Here is a 15,555-nt window from a genome sequence, read left to right as displayed (position 1 = left end):
TTTTTGTCCAATCCATCATTTCAGTGAGTTTTGTATTTTGTTTTTTATATAGGTATTGTTTCTATTTTGACACAGAACATTTTATAGAATGTTTTTTTTTTCTTTTCCTCTTAGCGTACCCTCTAAATTCTGGGTACAGGTTATTAAACACCCTGAATATATATTTGACATCAAGCAGACAGGACCCATAATGGGTACTTTGAGCATTATATCAAGAACATTTATAGAATCTTGCTCACCAAAGAAAATACAACTCACAAAAGTAAGTAGGTTCACTGCCAGGGACCAGTATCGTCCAACATGGTGTTGTAGGCCTAGTAGGTTCACTGCCAGGGACCAGTATCGTCCAACATGGTGTTGTAGGCCTAGTAGGTTCACTGCCAGGGACCAGTATCGTCCAACATGGTGTTGTAGGCCTAGTAGGTTCACTGCCAGGGACCAGTATCGTCCAACATGGTGTTGTAGGCCTAGTAGGTTCACTGCCAGGGACCAGTATCGTCCAACATGGTGTTGAAAATGAGCCAACGATACATATCCTTTATTGATTTGATTAAAATCTATATACATCTGCCACTAGTTATGGTCAGGAAATATTGTACTTAAGCACCCATAGTAAATAGCAGCCGTGGTTACTGATACAAACAATAAATCATACATTTTTTTTACCTTCAAACAATTGCCAAACATAATTATAGATGATTTTATAGTTTTATTTGTATGGTTTGTGTTTCGTTTTTTATTTCATATATTATTGGTTTTTTTTCTTGCCAAAAATGTCAAGGCAATGTTTTATGGTTTTATTTTATGGTTTATTTTTTGTTATTAAATTTTTAAATTGTTTTTTTTGTTAATTTTAACCTTCAAACTATTGCCATAAATGTCAATGCAATGCTTTTATCGTTTTATTATGGTTTTGTTTTTAGTTGTATACATTTGTTTTGTTCATTTTACCTTCAAACTATCGCCACAAATGTCAAGGCAATGTGTTTTATGAATAAATTAATACTAATTACTCTAATTACTATTATTTCAATAACTATAATATATGTTCATTGTTTTTTAATTAATTACTTCATATCAAAAGCAAGCAAATTCTTAAAATTAGCATTTACAGTAGCATGTATTTATTTTATTTCAAAGGAATCTGAAGTAAACCGTTTGCTGTATACAAAAGAAATGCCACACTACAGAAGTCTGGTTGACAATTTCTATAAGAAGGTTCAGACAGCCGAGTTCCAGCGTGCAAGCTTTGTCCAAGAACTACACAATTCTGGCAAAGTAAGAATAATAGTTTTTTTTATATGTTGTTCAAACATTTCCAGAATATTTAAAATAAAAGTTTTGTGAGTTTAATTTAATGAATTTATATTTTTTAAATAGAATTTCAGAGATATTTTTAGCCGAACCAGTACACTTAAGCACCTTTTCAGCTATCTAAAAGACCACACAGATAAGGTAAGTTTCAATATTAATGGAACAACCAATTTATTTTCTTTGCAATCCATTGAAAACCAATCCGTGTTTTAATATTCTCTTCCTATCAGTTCTGTGACTTTTCCAAATTCTAACATCAAGACGCGTTCTTGTATACAGTACTTCCCTGAATGATATCTTTCACAAGCCTGTTCTTTCTTTATATTCATCATAACGTGGTCACACACCAAAGTTGATGCTGACACTCTTTTGTTATACAATTTTGATCAGGTTCTATGATAATTTACCAGCTGTAAATGAAGGCCTTTTGCGTTAAGAATTCCTCATAATTCGGTGCAATAAAAAAGTTTGTCCTTTTTCTTAAACTGAACCTCACATAATGTTGTGTTTGTTTTAATACAGCTTACAAGTCTTCTCCAGCAAGATGAGGGATATGAAACACAACGCAATTTACGTCAGTTGCGGAGCGTCTTTGCAGAACCTAACGAAGAATCATCTACCAGTCAACATTCTACAAATCCTTATGAAGATGTTCATTAAACATTAATTATTTCGCAAGTCACTTGATGACTGTACTCAATATTTTATGTCCTTACTTTTTGTCATGCCCATAATTTGTAGAACATTGAAGTCAAATATAAACCGTGAACTTCACATTTATTTACTATTCTGTATGTGAATTTCTTGGACATTTCATAATCATAAATTCGGTACAAGCAACTAAATCATTAAATTGTAGTAAAGTTGCAAAAAATCAGTTTAGTTAGTAAATAAAACACTGAAAGATTTGATGAAATTATTATAATATCGGATGAGAAGTGCAGTGCAGTTAAACATATATTAATATTAAAACATATAACATATATTAATATTAAAATATATAACATATAATAATATTAAAACATATAACATATATTAATATTAAAACATATAAAATATATTAATATTAAAACATATAACATATATTAATATTAAAACATATAACATATAATAATATTATAACATATAATAATATTAAAATATCATTAAATATTGTATGCACTTAGGTAATTTAATATTATTCATATTTTACAAAATAAGATACAGTACAGTATTAGGAAGCATTCGTATACATTGAGTGAATTACGTAATAGATTGCATTGCTTGTTTCATTCTGTGTCAAAGGTCGTATTTTAGTCGTGTTTCAGTTTTTTGGTTTTTTTTGGAAACTAGTATTATATGTATGAAACGCAAAATAAGTCAATTGTTTATCGTTTTACACAAATTAAGTTGAATTGCCGTCTGGAAACCAAATTAGTCTACATCATTGATAAAAAATATGAATAATTTGTCTTGCTTATTCCAGCGACGTTATGTAAGGATTTAAGTTTGTGTGTATAAATGCGTCGATAATACACCAAATATATCGCGTTGTTTCGATGAAACTAAAGCTTACATGAGAGAAATTAAATAAATTATTTTTATTTTTAAACATATATTATATTTTTGTAAGATTTTATACTTAGTTTTATATTTTATATATTTCATTTGTTCATAGGCCTACTTGCCTACTATTATTATTATAATATATAATGCAAAAAAAATATTGAAGTATTAATAACATAATTTAGATATTTAAAATAAACAAAATATGATTAATCGTGTCTTCATTGTGTTTGTAAGAATTTTAATTTCATTATGTTAAGTAAATAAAACATTTACTTTTATTATATATATTTTTTTTTTCAACAATATTTTATGAGGGTGGTCCATCCAGCATCAGCTGATCATTTGGGACCCTCAAATAATACAAACAGTAAATACAAATTAAACTATAAAAACACAAAATTAACAAAGATATAAAAAATAAATATATATATATATTTATATATGTAAATATACAGTATACCTACAATGAAAGAAGGAGAAAAAGAAATAAAATCAGAGAGAGAAACAGGTGTTTTTTTCAAAAAAGATTTAAAGCAGGCCCGTAACCAGGGGGAGATCGGGGGGATCGTACGATCCCCCCGCTGAACAGCGAGTTCCGCTTGGCCTCCCACTTTTTTTTTGCTGGGCATACTAACACAACACGACGATTGTTCACTACAGGCCTAGTCAAGCCTTAATAAATTTAATTAATATATATATATATATTTTAACTAAAATATAAAAACCTAACACTAAAATTTACAAGATAAGTTCTATTTGATAACTGCTGAACATCGTGGTTCTGGAGCTAGCGAGCTGTACACAGAGCATAGTTGTTGTTTGGTTGACACAACAGGGTATTCCCCTACACAGGTCTCCGCGTGCGTGTGTGACGTGCCCAGCCAGCTGCTTGATAGAGAAAGCATGCAGCTCACACGGACGCAAGTGCAAGATGCAATGGTTGAGTGAATTCAGGAATCATCTTAATTCCATGGTTTTTTACCTAAACTACAGGGGTGGCGCCAGGATCTTCCCGACGCGGGGGCTATGCGAGAATCACTAGGCTGGGGGCCAGGGGGCCGCCAAGGGCCCCCGGTGGGGGTCGAGGGGGCGAAGCCCCCGGAAGCAACGCGTTCTAGCGTCATTTGAGGTCATTTTAATCAGATTTAGGGTAGCCATTTTTTCCATTTTTTATAATGCATAAATAAAAAACTGCGTGCAAAAAAACGATGCGCGATGACTGTTTCAATCCATATTTTTCAATTTAAAAAATAAAAGTTCAAAAAACATTTAGAAAAATAGAGTTGGAGGTCCCGGAAATTGAACTTAATATACTTCAAAACATGAAACAAAATATATAAGTCCCTATCATGGTTGTGACTGAGCTAAGAAATGTTTGAAAAATAGAGATGTTAGGTCCCGGAAAATGCACTTCTTGTACTTCGAAATATGACCAGCTTTATTGTTGGGGCTGAGCTAAGAAGAAACTGTTTAAAACTAGAGCTGCGGGTCTTCAAAAAATTGCATTTTATACTTTGGAAACATCAGGCCTAGAGGCTTAAAAAACGCAAGCGTAGACCTTTTTCAGTCGGGGAAATAAGTTTATTCCTCCCAAGTGTATGCGTGCGTACTATCTGGACTTCCGAGTGGTGAGAAATTCATGACATACAGGACATTGAAAATGTAATAACTTAGCTATAATAAGATGTTGGCTAAGCGAAAATGGCATGTTTTTTTGTTTAGTAATGGATGAAAAATTTATTTTAGGTGCCCCACGGTACAGAAGGTTAGTTGTAAATTAAAAAATTGGTGAACATACGAACAATTAACATAATTCGTTTTTGCTGTAGTGTAGCGTACGTCGACGCAGTACACGACGTAACCGTCAGTAAACTTCGCCTGGAAAATAACTACAGTACACATTTTGGTCCCTGGATGGAACATGATATCACGCGTCTCGACCCAACGTTGAACAATTCGTACAAAGGGATACCGCCAGACAAGTGCGAACCTAGCTATTGTTTAGTAGTAAGTTAGGTCGCTGGCAATAATGAATTAATGCATATATAAAGTGCATAATATCACTCTGACGTACTCTCACGGTCAATGAAACGTCGCGGTTTTCTAGGCGCTGAAGCTAGCTACGAAGTGAACGCGAACGCTTTTTACTGTATATTATATTCCCCGACAAAAAGTACCCGTGTTCCCTTCGGTAACCGTCGGTAAACTTCGCCTGGAAAATAACTACATTACACATTTTGGTCCCTGTATGGAACTTGATATCACGCGTCTCGACCCAACGTTGAACGATTCGTACAAAGGGATACCGCCAGACAAGTGCGTACCTAGCTAATGTTTAGTAGTAAGTAGATCGCTGGCAATAAATGAATGCATAAAAGTGCATACAGTAATAGCCCTCTGACGTACTCTCACGGTCAATGGAACGTCGTGGTTTTCTGGGCGCTGAAGCATGAAGTGAACGCGAACGTTTTTTACTGTATATTATATTCCCCGACAAAAAGTACCCGTGTTCCCCGACGGGGGGGGGGGGGCTAGGTTCCCCGACGAGGGGGCTAAAGCCCCCGTAGCCCCCCCGCTGGCGCCACCACTGCCTAAACACCACATGATGGTGAATATGCCTGTTAAAGTCTCAATGATACGATCCCTAATGTACCATGTTGTTGCTAGGAGGATTGAAAGGAGGAGGGATCTAGCCTAATTTCGGTCGGCAAGAGAATGCCGTCCTCTGACAATATAAGGTCGGCAATATTAAGGTCGGCAATTGAAATTTGTGGGCTGGAAATTACACCAACAATATAGTTCATAAACAAAAGAGAATAGCCGGAAATGCGATTTGCGGCCATAGGCCTATAGAGAAAAAAATTCGAGGGTATGGTTCCAGTGGCGGATCTAGCGGGGGCGTATTTTTTTTTTTTATTAAATAGATTTTTAAAACACGTATCGTTTCGACGGTCATCAATCACCGATGGTTTGCACATTTTCATAGTGAAAATAGTACGTCGGAGCACATCGTCAGCTTGGTCGCATTCCACCAAGCATGTACGTCGACATCCTTTGTGTACTATCAATCTCTAGCGTTACCAACGATCATTCACAGTTAAGGCTGGTTTCCTGTCGACATAAGAAGTTGAATTTTGCAACGATTCTTGCGTTTCATACGTTTCTTACGTCTCTTACGAAAGTTGAGAAAAAATTGACGTCGTTGACGTTAGTCAAGATCGTGTCGGGCCACAGAGAAACATCTGTAGTTATGCTGCTCCCGAAAGTTGAAATTTTGGCTGTGAAACACACGTCGTATGCTTACGTCGATTTTAGTGTTGTTACGAAAGTTGAAATTTTTTTCTTACGTCGGTCGGATTTATGACGTATTTGAAACAACATCTATGATTGGTGTTTCTTTTTAGAGCGGGTTTTATCATTTTTCGCGCGAAATGTTGAATGTTGTTATTGTACCTGTAGCTACTCAGTGTCAGTGCAGCACACCAACATATTATTTTTAGTAGATATGCTAGGCCCTAGTATTAGTGATAATACTTAATTAATACTGTACTAATAGGAATGGATTTGACCAAAATATAATCAAACTAGCCTAGGAGCCAGGCTAATAGGCTAGGCCTATGCACTATTGTATGAACCAAAATATGAATTAATTATTCTGGCCTTAGTAGGCCTAGCCTTAAATAGTTTTCAAAATTAAAAAACGGCAAATCATTTCGGGATTCCTATTATTATTAGACCTACCTATGGGCCCAGGCATACCAAAATATAATTTATATTGACAAAACAATATAAATTATACAAAATCAAGCAAACATTTTTTTTTAAAGTTACATAATAATATTATATTGCTTACAAGGGCTTTCTATATCTTATCTTGTTGCAAATGTTCATTTTCGCGACGTTTCTACCGACAAATAGAACAGAAGAATGTCGAATGTTTCAATGCGGATTGTTTATTGCACGTCCATAAATAAGAGTATTATATTTTGATGTGAGTTGTAAACTCCCTGATTAGAACAATATTATATTGAAACTACTGTGCATTTGTAAAGTATGTACATTGTACAACATCGTAAAGTGGGCTAAAATTGTAGTAGTACGGTAAATACATACAAATGTTATTGTCCGGCTATATTTCACTGTAAGGTCATACACATTACGTCATAACTCTTGTCGCTCATTGGTTGCTTGTTACGATTGCGCTTACGTCTCTTGCGAAAGTTGACTTCAAGTCAACTTTCGTAAGAGACGTAAGAAACGTGACGCAAGGGCGTTCATTCAAGCGTAAGATCAAAAATCCCGGTTTCCTGTAAAATCGGAAGAAAACGTCGTAACGCAACAATTGTTAGGTCATCGGTTTCCTGTAAAATCGTTTGTCGTTACCATTTTTCTTACGTTACGTCGATTTTATAAATTTTCGATCGTAATCGGTTTCCTGTAAAATCCGCATTTCTTACGACAAATCGACGTAGTCGCAACAAAAGTGATGTTCTTACGTCGACAGGAAACCAGCCTTTAAGTGTAAAAGGAGCAAGTTGATAAAAGCCAGTGGTGAGCTTGGTCGCGTTCCACTAAGCAGGCGGCATCCTTTGTGATCGTCACTCCCGTATTGTAGAGTAGCGGTAGGCCTACCTCAGACGATCAATAGAGTTGATGAAGCCACATGGTCAGTGCTACTATACTACGCGCCCATTTATTAAGTACAATAAAAACAAAGGCTAGGACTGTATGCCTACGAAAATTATCCCGTTAGGGCTAAATTTTATTAAAACGTATTACTATTAAAATATTAACAATGCTGCAGCATTTCATGACCCTTGTTGTTTTATTTGCTTTCCCGTCGATGACGGTAAACACATCGCGATGACATCATGACAAAAGAGGTGTTTTGTTTTTTTCAAATCACTAAATATAATGTAATCGAGCCGGACCGCTAATTTTTAAACAATCGTTTAAACCAGGTCGTTGAATATGCCGTGATTTTAATTGTCAAAAACATGACCGTCAGTCGATGGCCGGCTCGGAGTTTCGATAAATCTCTCGTCGCATGTGTTGCGTGGTGAAAACACTCTCAGCAAGTTTGCTTCATTAATATGCATGAGACTCTGTGACGACCCGCTTTAACGTGACGTCATTTTACTTTAGCTGCATGCGAAGTATAGTGACCGCGATCGACCCGGCGCGCGTGTAAAAAAATAATACCGGCCTAGACTAGGGCAAGTTTATAATATAAAGGTGAAAAACATCGTCGCGTTGTAAAAATTTAGATGTAAAGTACAGGCAAGTTGTTGGCTTGCTTTTGGTACCCTAGGTAAGTATCAGCATGGAGGTATAAAATAAATACCTCCATGGTATCAGCTGCATATTCCACATGTCGTAATTTGCGAGCTTTAGAGTGTTTGGTAAATGACATTATGAGATGTTTGTAAATCGTTTTAAACGACTTACAATGCGCTAGAACGCCAAAATTTCCAGGGGCCGTCGGCCCCTGGATCCCGACCGGGGGCCCTTGGCGGCCCCCTGGCCCCCAGCCAATGTTTGCTCGCTTCGCTCGCAAAGTTACGCCACCCCTATTTCAATAGGTATCCTGGATCCGCCCCTGGGTTCCACTAAACAACTTAACGATCCACCCCGCCGTCAAACCTGGTTACGGCCCTGTAAAGGAGGAGAAATTGTAAGAGTTACGAATGCTTAAAGGTAGAGAATTATGGAAGAAGTTTTATGATTTCACTTTTCATTGCTTATATAAAATTATTCATTTATAATAAATATAATTATTTGGTTTACGTTTTTGTGTATTGGTATAGTTATTGTTAAGTTATCGTCCCGCGCGCTATAACATACACATTGATTCTCTTTTGTAAATTGATTAAAAACGGATTTCGGACGTAGAACTGCTCGATTGCAAATATCCTACCATTAGACCACTGGGACTTTTAGTCGATTTTATAGCGCTTTCTAGTTCTCAATTGTACTCATTGACACAAGGCGGGATTTCCGAAATGTTTGTTGGAAGTCTCACCTCTGTTTTTTTATCCAGGTAAGTTTGTTCCTGTCAGCCAAAATTAGCGATAAGTGTGCCAATGAAACCAAAGCCTAAATAGTTTTCTAGTCATGTTTCAACTCAAGGGAAAAAATCCACATTCGTCTCATTATAATTGGTAAGGCCTAGTTATGTAAAGTTAAAACGGGAATTTTTATTTTATTTTATTTTATTCAATTTTCAGGCACAAAAAACATGACAACAAGACAGCGGTGCAGCATGCTGAGGATTGCCATGAGTGCAAAGCACTATCGAGATGGCTCTCCATATACTGCACTTGAACAAAAGTAAACAATAAAAATACAAAGAGATAAAAATTTAAAACTTGCTGGGCATCAAATTGAACAATCATTAAAATTGAATCTAAAAATATATAAATATAAATATTATGTAAAGATAAAAATGATTGTTAAAAGATAAAAAGTTTAAAGTTGCCTGACATAAGACAATGAACAAGCCTGTCAATCAACCCAACTGATGTTAAGATATGAAGGGGTAATAGAATAATATACAATAACCATGTTTTATCAGGGAAGAGTAAAATTAACTTCATTCTTCCCTGGTTTTATCGGGATCCAGTCAAGTCGCCCCGGCACAGTCGCCCCTTCGCAAAGTCGCCCCATTACAAAGTCGCCCCATCGCAAATTCGCCCCATCGCAAAGTCGCCCCAACGCAAAGTCGCCCCATCGCAAATTCGCCCCATCGCAAAGTCGCCCCAACGCAAAGTCGCCCCATCACAAAGTCGCCCACGGTTTTAATCATATTGGTTGCGTTTGATATCGATTGCGTTGTTACTTTGGTCGCGCTATATGTCGTATACATTATAATGTTTATCCTATTATATACATAATTTGTGTTTTAATTTTCATTTTACAGGTTTTAATGGAGTGATGTGCTTTTTAAAAATCATTAAAAAAATAGTCCCTTTTTTGAAAGTTCTAAAAAGATTATCTCTGATTTATAGTTTCGAAAAATGTTAATTTAATATGATTTTAAAATTAGTTACCAGAGCCACAATTTCGAATCTTTCTTCAACCTACGCGTGGATACCAGCTAATTTTTTAGGATAATATAATAAATGTATAAATGTGTAGTAGGCCTTCGTATAGATTTACAGTAGTTAAAACAATAACAGTGTTGTAAGACAATGAGTGTTATAGGCTACTTATTGATCATTTTGCATTTATTGACAAGTTTTGTGTCTTAATTTTATTATGACTTTTCAAAATGAAGAAATGAAAAAAAAGGATTTCATCGTCGATATGATTGTTTTACATGCAGGTATTTTAGTAAAATTAAAACGCTACATTTTGACCATGGAAAAACCATCGTACAGTATCGTGTGCGTGTTTTTTAAAAAGGGGAATCCCCGACGGTCAGCAGAAAGACGTAGCAGCTGTGAGGAAACAGATACCAGAAGGCGCAGCTCCGATTGGTTTCAGAGAATGTTTCAGATGGCGGGTCGCCCTTTATTCAACAGCACAATGATAATTTTACTGAATAATTCTTTTCAACCTTTTCGGTTATAGAACATTCTAATTATCATGCCTAATAAATATCCCCATATCGGGTGTTTATTTAATTGTAAATTAAACAAGACAGTGAAGAGGCACGGAATAATACGTACACGGACGTACGACGAATACACACACGCACGTCATCATTTACGACATATAGTGGTGATATGATGCAATTTTATAATGGATATAATGATGGGATTGTCTTTCCAGGCTTACAATCAATGTTCATTGTTATAATGTATATATTAGTAAACTGAATGTTTATAAATAAATTGTTTTACGTAATTTGTTGCATATAAAATAAAAGACACAGACGTAGCCTACGTTTCCTATAAAATATTTCACATTTAAATAATTATGTACTGTTAAATGACATTATGCTGGATAATACTATAATCTTAAACTATGTTTACAAATCAATATAGGCCTAATAATAATAATAAATATTCATCGACCAAAGTAAAAATAATCTAGATCGTATAACATCATTTTATCGCGACCAAAATTAAATGCGACCGATTTCGAACGCGACTGATATCGTAAAACTCCGGCGGGGTTTCCCCATCTTCAGATGGTGCGTTGTAGTGCGACAACGGCGGAGTAATTACAGGGGTTTCCCTCTGGTAAGCTAGAGCGCGGAGTGATTAGTCGGGGGCTTCTTCTCTGATGATGGGGGTGCGTGCCGATCGTGTGACCTGAGACTACATGGCGGGGCTTCCCCTTTTACGCCTACACGTTCCGTGTTATTTTGTGTATCATTGCGACATTTTACGCAGTTGTAACTATTTTTTAACGTTTTGGGGCGACTTTGCGATAGGGCGAGTTTGTGATGGGGCGACTTTGCGATGGGGCGACTTTGCGTTGGGGCGACTTTGCGATGGGGCGACATTGCGATGGGGCGACTGTGTAGGGGCGACTTTGTTTTGGGGCGACTCTGTAAGGGGCGACTTCATATGGGGCGACTTTGCGATGGGGCGACTTGACTAGCATCCGTTTTATCAATCAGCAATATTTACCATATAAATGTATTGAGCCAATAATATATAACCTTAATGATTTATTCAGATGATTTTACGATGTAATTACAGTATTCTTTTTATTTGTTTCTTTTGCACATAAAAGGTCACTGACATTTAATGACTTGTTACAGCATATAAGGCGCGTGTATCAATACCAACATTACTGTTTATTTAGATTATCCTATTACAAATTAATATAATCATGCTGTTTCATCAGGTATGTTAACTTTTGTTGTTTTATTTTTTTGTCATACGTATAAAATATGTTTAAGATCAATAATCTAAACAAAAGAAACTATTTAAATTATAAATAGTAAATAGTATAAGTAGTAGTAGAAAAAGAACAAAAAGAAGACGCTTTATGCCAGTGACGGTGAAAAACATCATGACGGACGATGACAAAAATACGATCTTATGAGAATTTGTGACGCGGTTACGTTCACATTATAACATTATTTTTTACAAAGTTTCAGAAGATGGCTGCTCGAGTAGTCTGCATTGCTTTCGTACTCCTGCTTGTAACAAACATAATGTTTGAAGTTGATGCAAAAGAAGGCGGTTAGTGGTTAAAATACAATTTCTACATCATTTTTGTGTCACATAAAGTTTGATAGTGTACAAAAGTGTTCTTACACCGCAAGACGCCGAGGTTTGAATGATTCACTACCTACCTTAAAAGCCCAGTGGTGGAAGACAAATGGGAAGACTTCTGTATGATCAAGCAGAATATTTCGTCCGTTCCTCAATTTAAGGCCAATTTACACAGCCAAGCGGTAACTTGAAATCTACCATTTACACACACTGCGGAGAATAGATACAGAGTGTATGAGTGTTACGATCAAGTTGTTGCCTTACCGTTACGGCTCGTCTGCTGGGTAAATTGGCCTTTACAGGTTTCCATGTGTCTTCACCATTTTGTAAATTATTTAATAATTATTTTCTAATAATGTAAAATGTATTCTTCGTTTATTTCACAGATCATCAGTTTTGTTATTGTACCACAATGAATTGTTTATTTATAATGAATGAAAACAATCAATAATAAATGAAAACGTTCATTGCTTATACTTTTTTACCTGTAATTAACATATTTGCCTTATTTTATTGATCCATCAATCCATGTGATGAAGGTAAACGCTGTATTGTGAATGGCCAGGGCTACATGTGCGTATATGGTATGTTTTTTTTTTTGTGTTAATTGTTTCATTTCATTGTACATTTATTATCTATGGCAAAACCATACATTTTTGGCATAATAATAATGATTAAACATAATAAAACAGAAATCACAACGAAAAAATACATGATTTTCTTTAGGAATTTGACAACTGCTATTAAATAAAGTCAGAGACAGTTGTAGGGCGTTAGATAGTATTTCAAATACTGATGTTACCATTGTACCATATCTTGTGATTCCTCAATTATGTTCTGTTGAAATCATGTGAGGTTTTGTTAACGAATTGTGTTTTTATTTGTAGGTTAGATGTTCCCAAGTGCGGGAGATACTAATCGTTAAGTACCGTAGCCCCTCCAGGTCAACTACATCAACCTGCACTTTCACACGATCAATAAGAATGTTCTTTAATTATGTTCACTAAAAAAAGTAAAATATTTAGACCTAGATTTACACCAAGTAAAATGCACGTGACATTGTGTTGTATTCGGCAATATTTCGACAATAATTACAGTATGTTATAATCGGGAATAATTAATTTCTTTTAAGTATTTTTCGTAGAACCACCGTACTTGAAAACTTTACTGATATCATTACATGAATATTGTATCACCGCATCAAGAGATTAAATGCAACACCACAAAACAAATTGTCTATGCGTAATATTAAAATTATTAACATTAAAAATATATCATCATACATTTCTGCAATTCATGTTCTAATCCGTTTAAACTGTTATATTGAAACAATAATAAAAATAAATGTTAATATTGAAATTAACATATTAACATACCAACATCTCAACTTAGGTAGATGTTGCTTTTTTTATAATTTTGTTATAGAAACATTAGTCATTAATCCATGTGATCCAAAGCCATGTGCCGGTCCTACATTTTGTTCTCACAAAATTGATGGTCAGAGCTTTTGCCGGCGTCTGGCTGGCGATATAGGCAGACTATTGTATTACGTTACCTTGAATATACATTCATATACAATAATAAGCATACATTCATTTAAAACTGAAAAAAAAAAACATTTTTGCCTACCATTTTGTACCGCTCAAATTCTGTATAGCTTATAATCTCTCTAACGTGATCAGTGGAGCCAACATTCAAGTAAATAGAAAGTTAATGTGCTGGAGAAACCTATAGTTTAACGCGATACTTCATCTATAAATTAACCAATCAGCATTTGTTTTACTATGCGCGAATCCTTGTCCATCTGTTATGCAACAAAACACCTCATTAGCATAAAGATCATGATGTGATTTCCGTGTAAACGGTTCCTCTTTATCGAGCTAAAATTATGATAATACATATATCATGTTAACTAAATCCCGATGAAATGATTCATCGCATCATAAGAATGAAGTTCTATTTGACGCTTGTCGCTTCCCGGGTTAAATGATCAATGTGCACTGGTCATTTACCCATTGAGACAACAAAAAATCACCCGAACCGATTTATTGTCTTTGGCATATATTTTTACGATTTAATTTTTCTTTTTATCTATTTCGTTTTCAATAATATACATTTTTAATTGATATTAAAAGCATACGGTATATCATAATAATATTATTATACAGTCCATGTATGTCTATACCAACAGATCAGTTCTTTTACATTATTGTTTTTTTGATATTAGGCCTTAAATGTTTTATTTTTCATTTTGAAAACACTAATCTAACAAAATATTGTAATTATTGAACAACTTTTATTCAACACTTACATTGATATCCATAATACCATTATGGTAATGAAGGCAAAAAATGCAATGGATGACGAGGAATATGAGCTTATATATGGTGATGTTATGAGATGAAATGATAAAGATAGTTAACTATATTGACGGCGAGAGACATCACGATGCAGATATAACTAGTTTTTAATTCGTCACATTGACGAATAAAGTGATCTTTTGGAATAACAGATCATTTTCCCGACATAATTAAGATAAAATCTGCGCCGATGCAACATGCACGTGTGTTAAAATATGAGCGAAAACAACGTATGTTTTATACAGTATATACAGCCTACAGTGTGTGTGTCATAAGTGAAATTACTGGACACATAAATATTTTTGTGGGAATGTTGACGTCATAAAAATAAAATGAAGAAGATAATTTTGAAAGATATTTTTCTGAGCAAAAACATTGGCCTATTTATAATTCGACACATAGAAGAGTGGTAAATTGATATAAACCAATTTACACAGACAAACGGTAACGATAAGCGGAAAACGCGTAGCTTCGTTTGTCGCATGTGTAGAATTTGTAACTATCCTCTGGGCCGGTTTCCGCTCGACCGCTCGCGTTTAGTGTAAATGGTCATAAGAAATAACATAAATATAAATATTTTTGCTTTCCGCTCGTCTGTGTTAACTGGCCTTAATTGCGTGTCATTTTGTATCAAAATAAAATAATGGCTTTCCACTTCTGTCAGATGACTCGAGTTGTGATTGTTTTAACATTTCTGATTGTAACCGCCGTATTTGGAAATCCTCCACAAGATGGAAATTAGGACCGCACAATGGAAATAAGTTTGCCGTATCAGTACTTTTTTGTGTTTTTATCCTATTGATTTTATATCAGAATAAAGAAATAAAATAAAATGGTGGTTAGTGAACCTTCTTATAAATTTTTATTATAATGTTATTAGATTTTGAGTCTTCAATTATCATATTACCTTTACTTTTTCCTAATGTAAGATCGCCGGAAAAAATGTTTTGTAATACTGTATATGAGGAAATGATAAAATAACACCTTAATGCTATCATGGTGCCAACTCATTCACTTTTAGACAATTAATCTTTAGGCTATTATAATAAGTTAATTTATTTAATTTAATTTAAAGTCATTTCTTATTGATTAAATTGTCAGACAATGGTTTTTCTACTTTATCATTTTCATTATTCTGTTATAGAAAATACCGACGACCC

At 34.8% G+C, this 15,555-nt stretch overlaps 1 protein-coding gene and 1 long non-coding RNA gene across 2 annotated transcripts in view; both read left to right on the top strand.

Annotated features, from left to right (window-relative positions):
- Positions 1–3,359, top strand: part of LOC140058168 (plexin-B-like) — a 32,827-nt gene extending 29,468 nt beyond the window's left edge. Inside the window, exons 31-34 of the mRNA XM_072103727.1 lie at positions 115–262; positions 1,141–1,278; positions 1,381–1,455; positions 1,837–3,359. Of these exons, the coding sequence (XP_071959828.1) occupies positions 115–262; positions 1,141–1,278; positions 1,381–1,455; positions 1,837–1,974 (499 nt within the window). The 3' untranslated portion in view covers positions 1,975–3,359. The remainder of the gene's footprint in view (positions 1–114; positions 263–1,140; positions 1,279–1,380; positions 1,456–1,836) is intronic.
- A 4,772-nt stretch (positions 3,360–8,131) lies between these two features.
- On the top strand, positions 8,132–15,555 carry LOC140059047 (uncharacterized). Its single transcript, XR_011847102.1, has 5 exons — positions 8,132–8,173; positions 9,090–9,192; positions 11,548–11,661; positions 11,912–12,002; positions 15,540–15,555. It is a non-coding gene; the product is annotated as an uncharacterized lncRNA (long non-coding RNA).

This window comes from Antedon mediterranea, chromosome 9, assembly GCF_964355755.1.
Source record: "Antedon mediterranea chromosome 9, ecAntMedi1.1, whole genome shotgun sequence".
NCBI lineage: Eukaryota > Metazoa > Echinodermata > Crinoidea > Comatulida > Antedonidae > Antedon > Antedon mediterranea.
The sequence above is the reverse complement of the archived record's forward strand: the minus strand, read 5'-3'. Positions and strand labels throughout refer to the sequence as shown.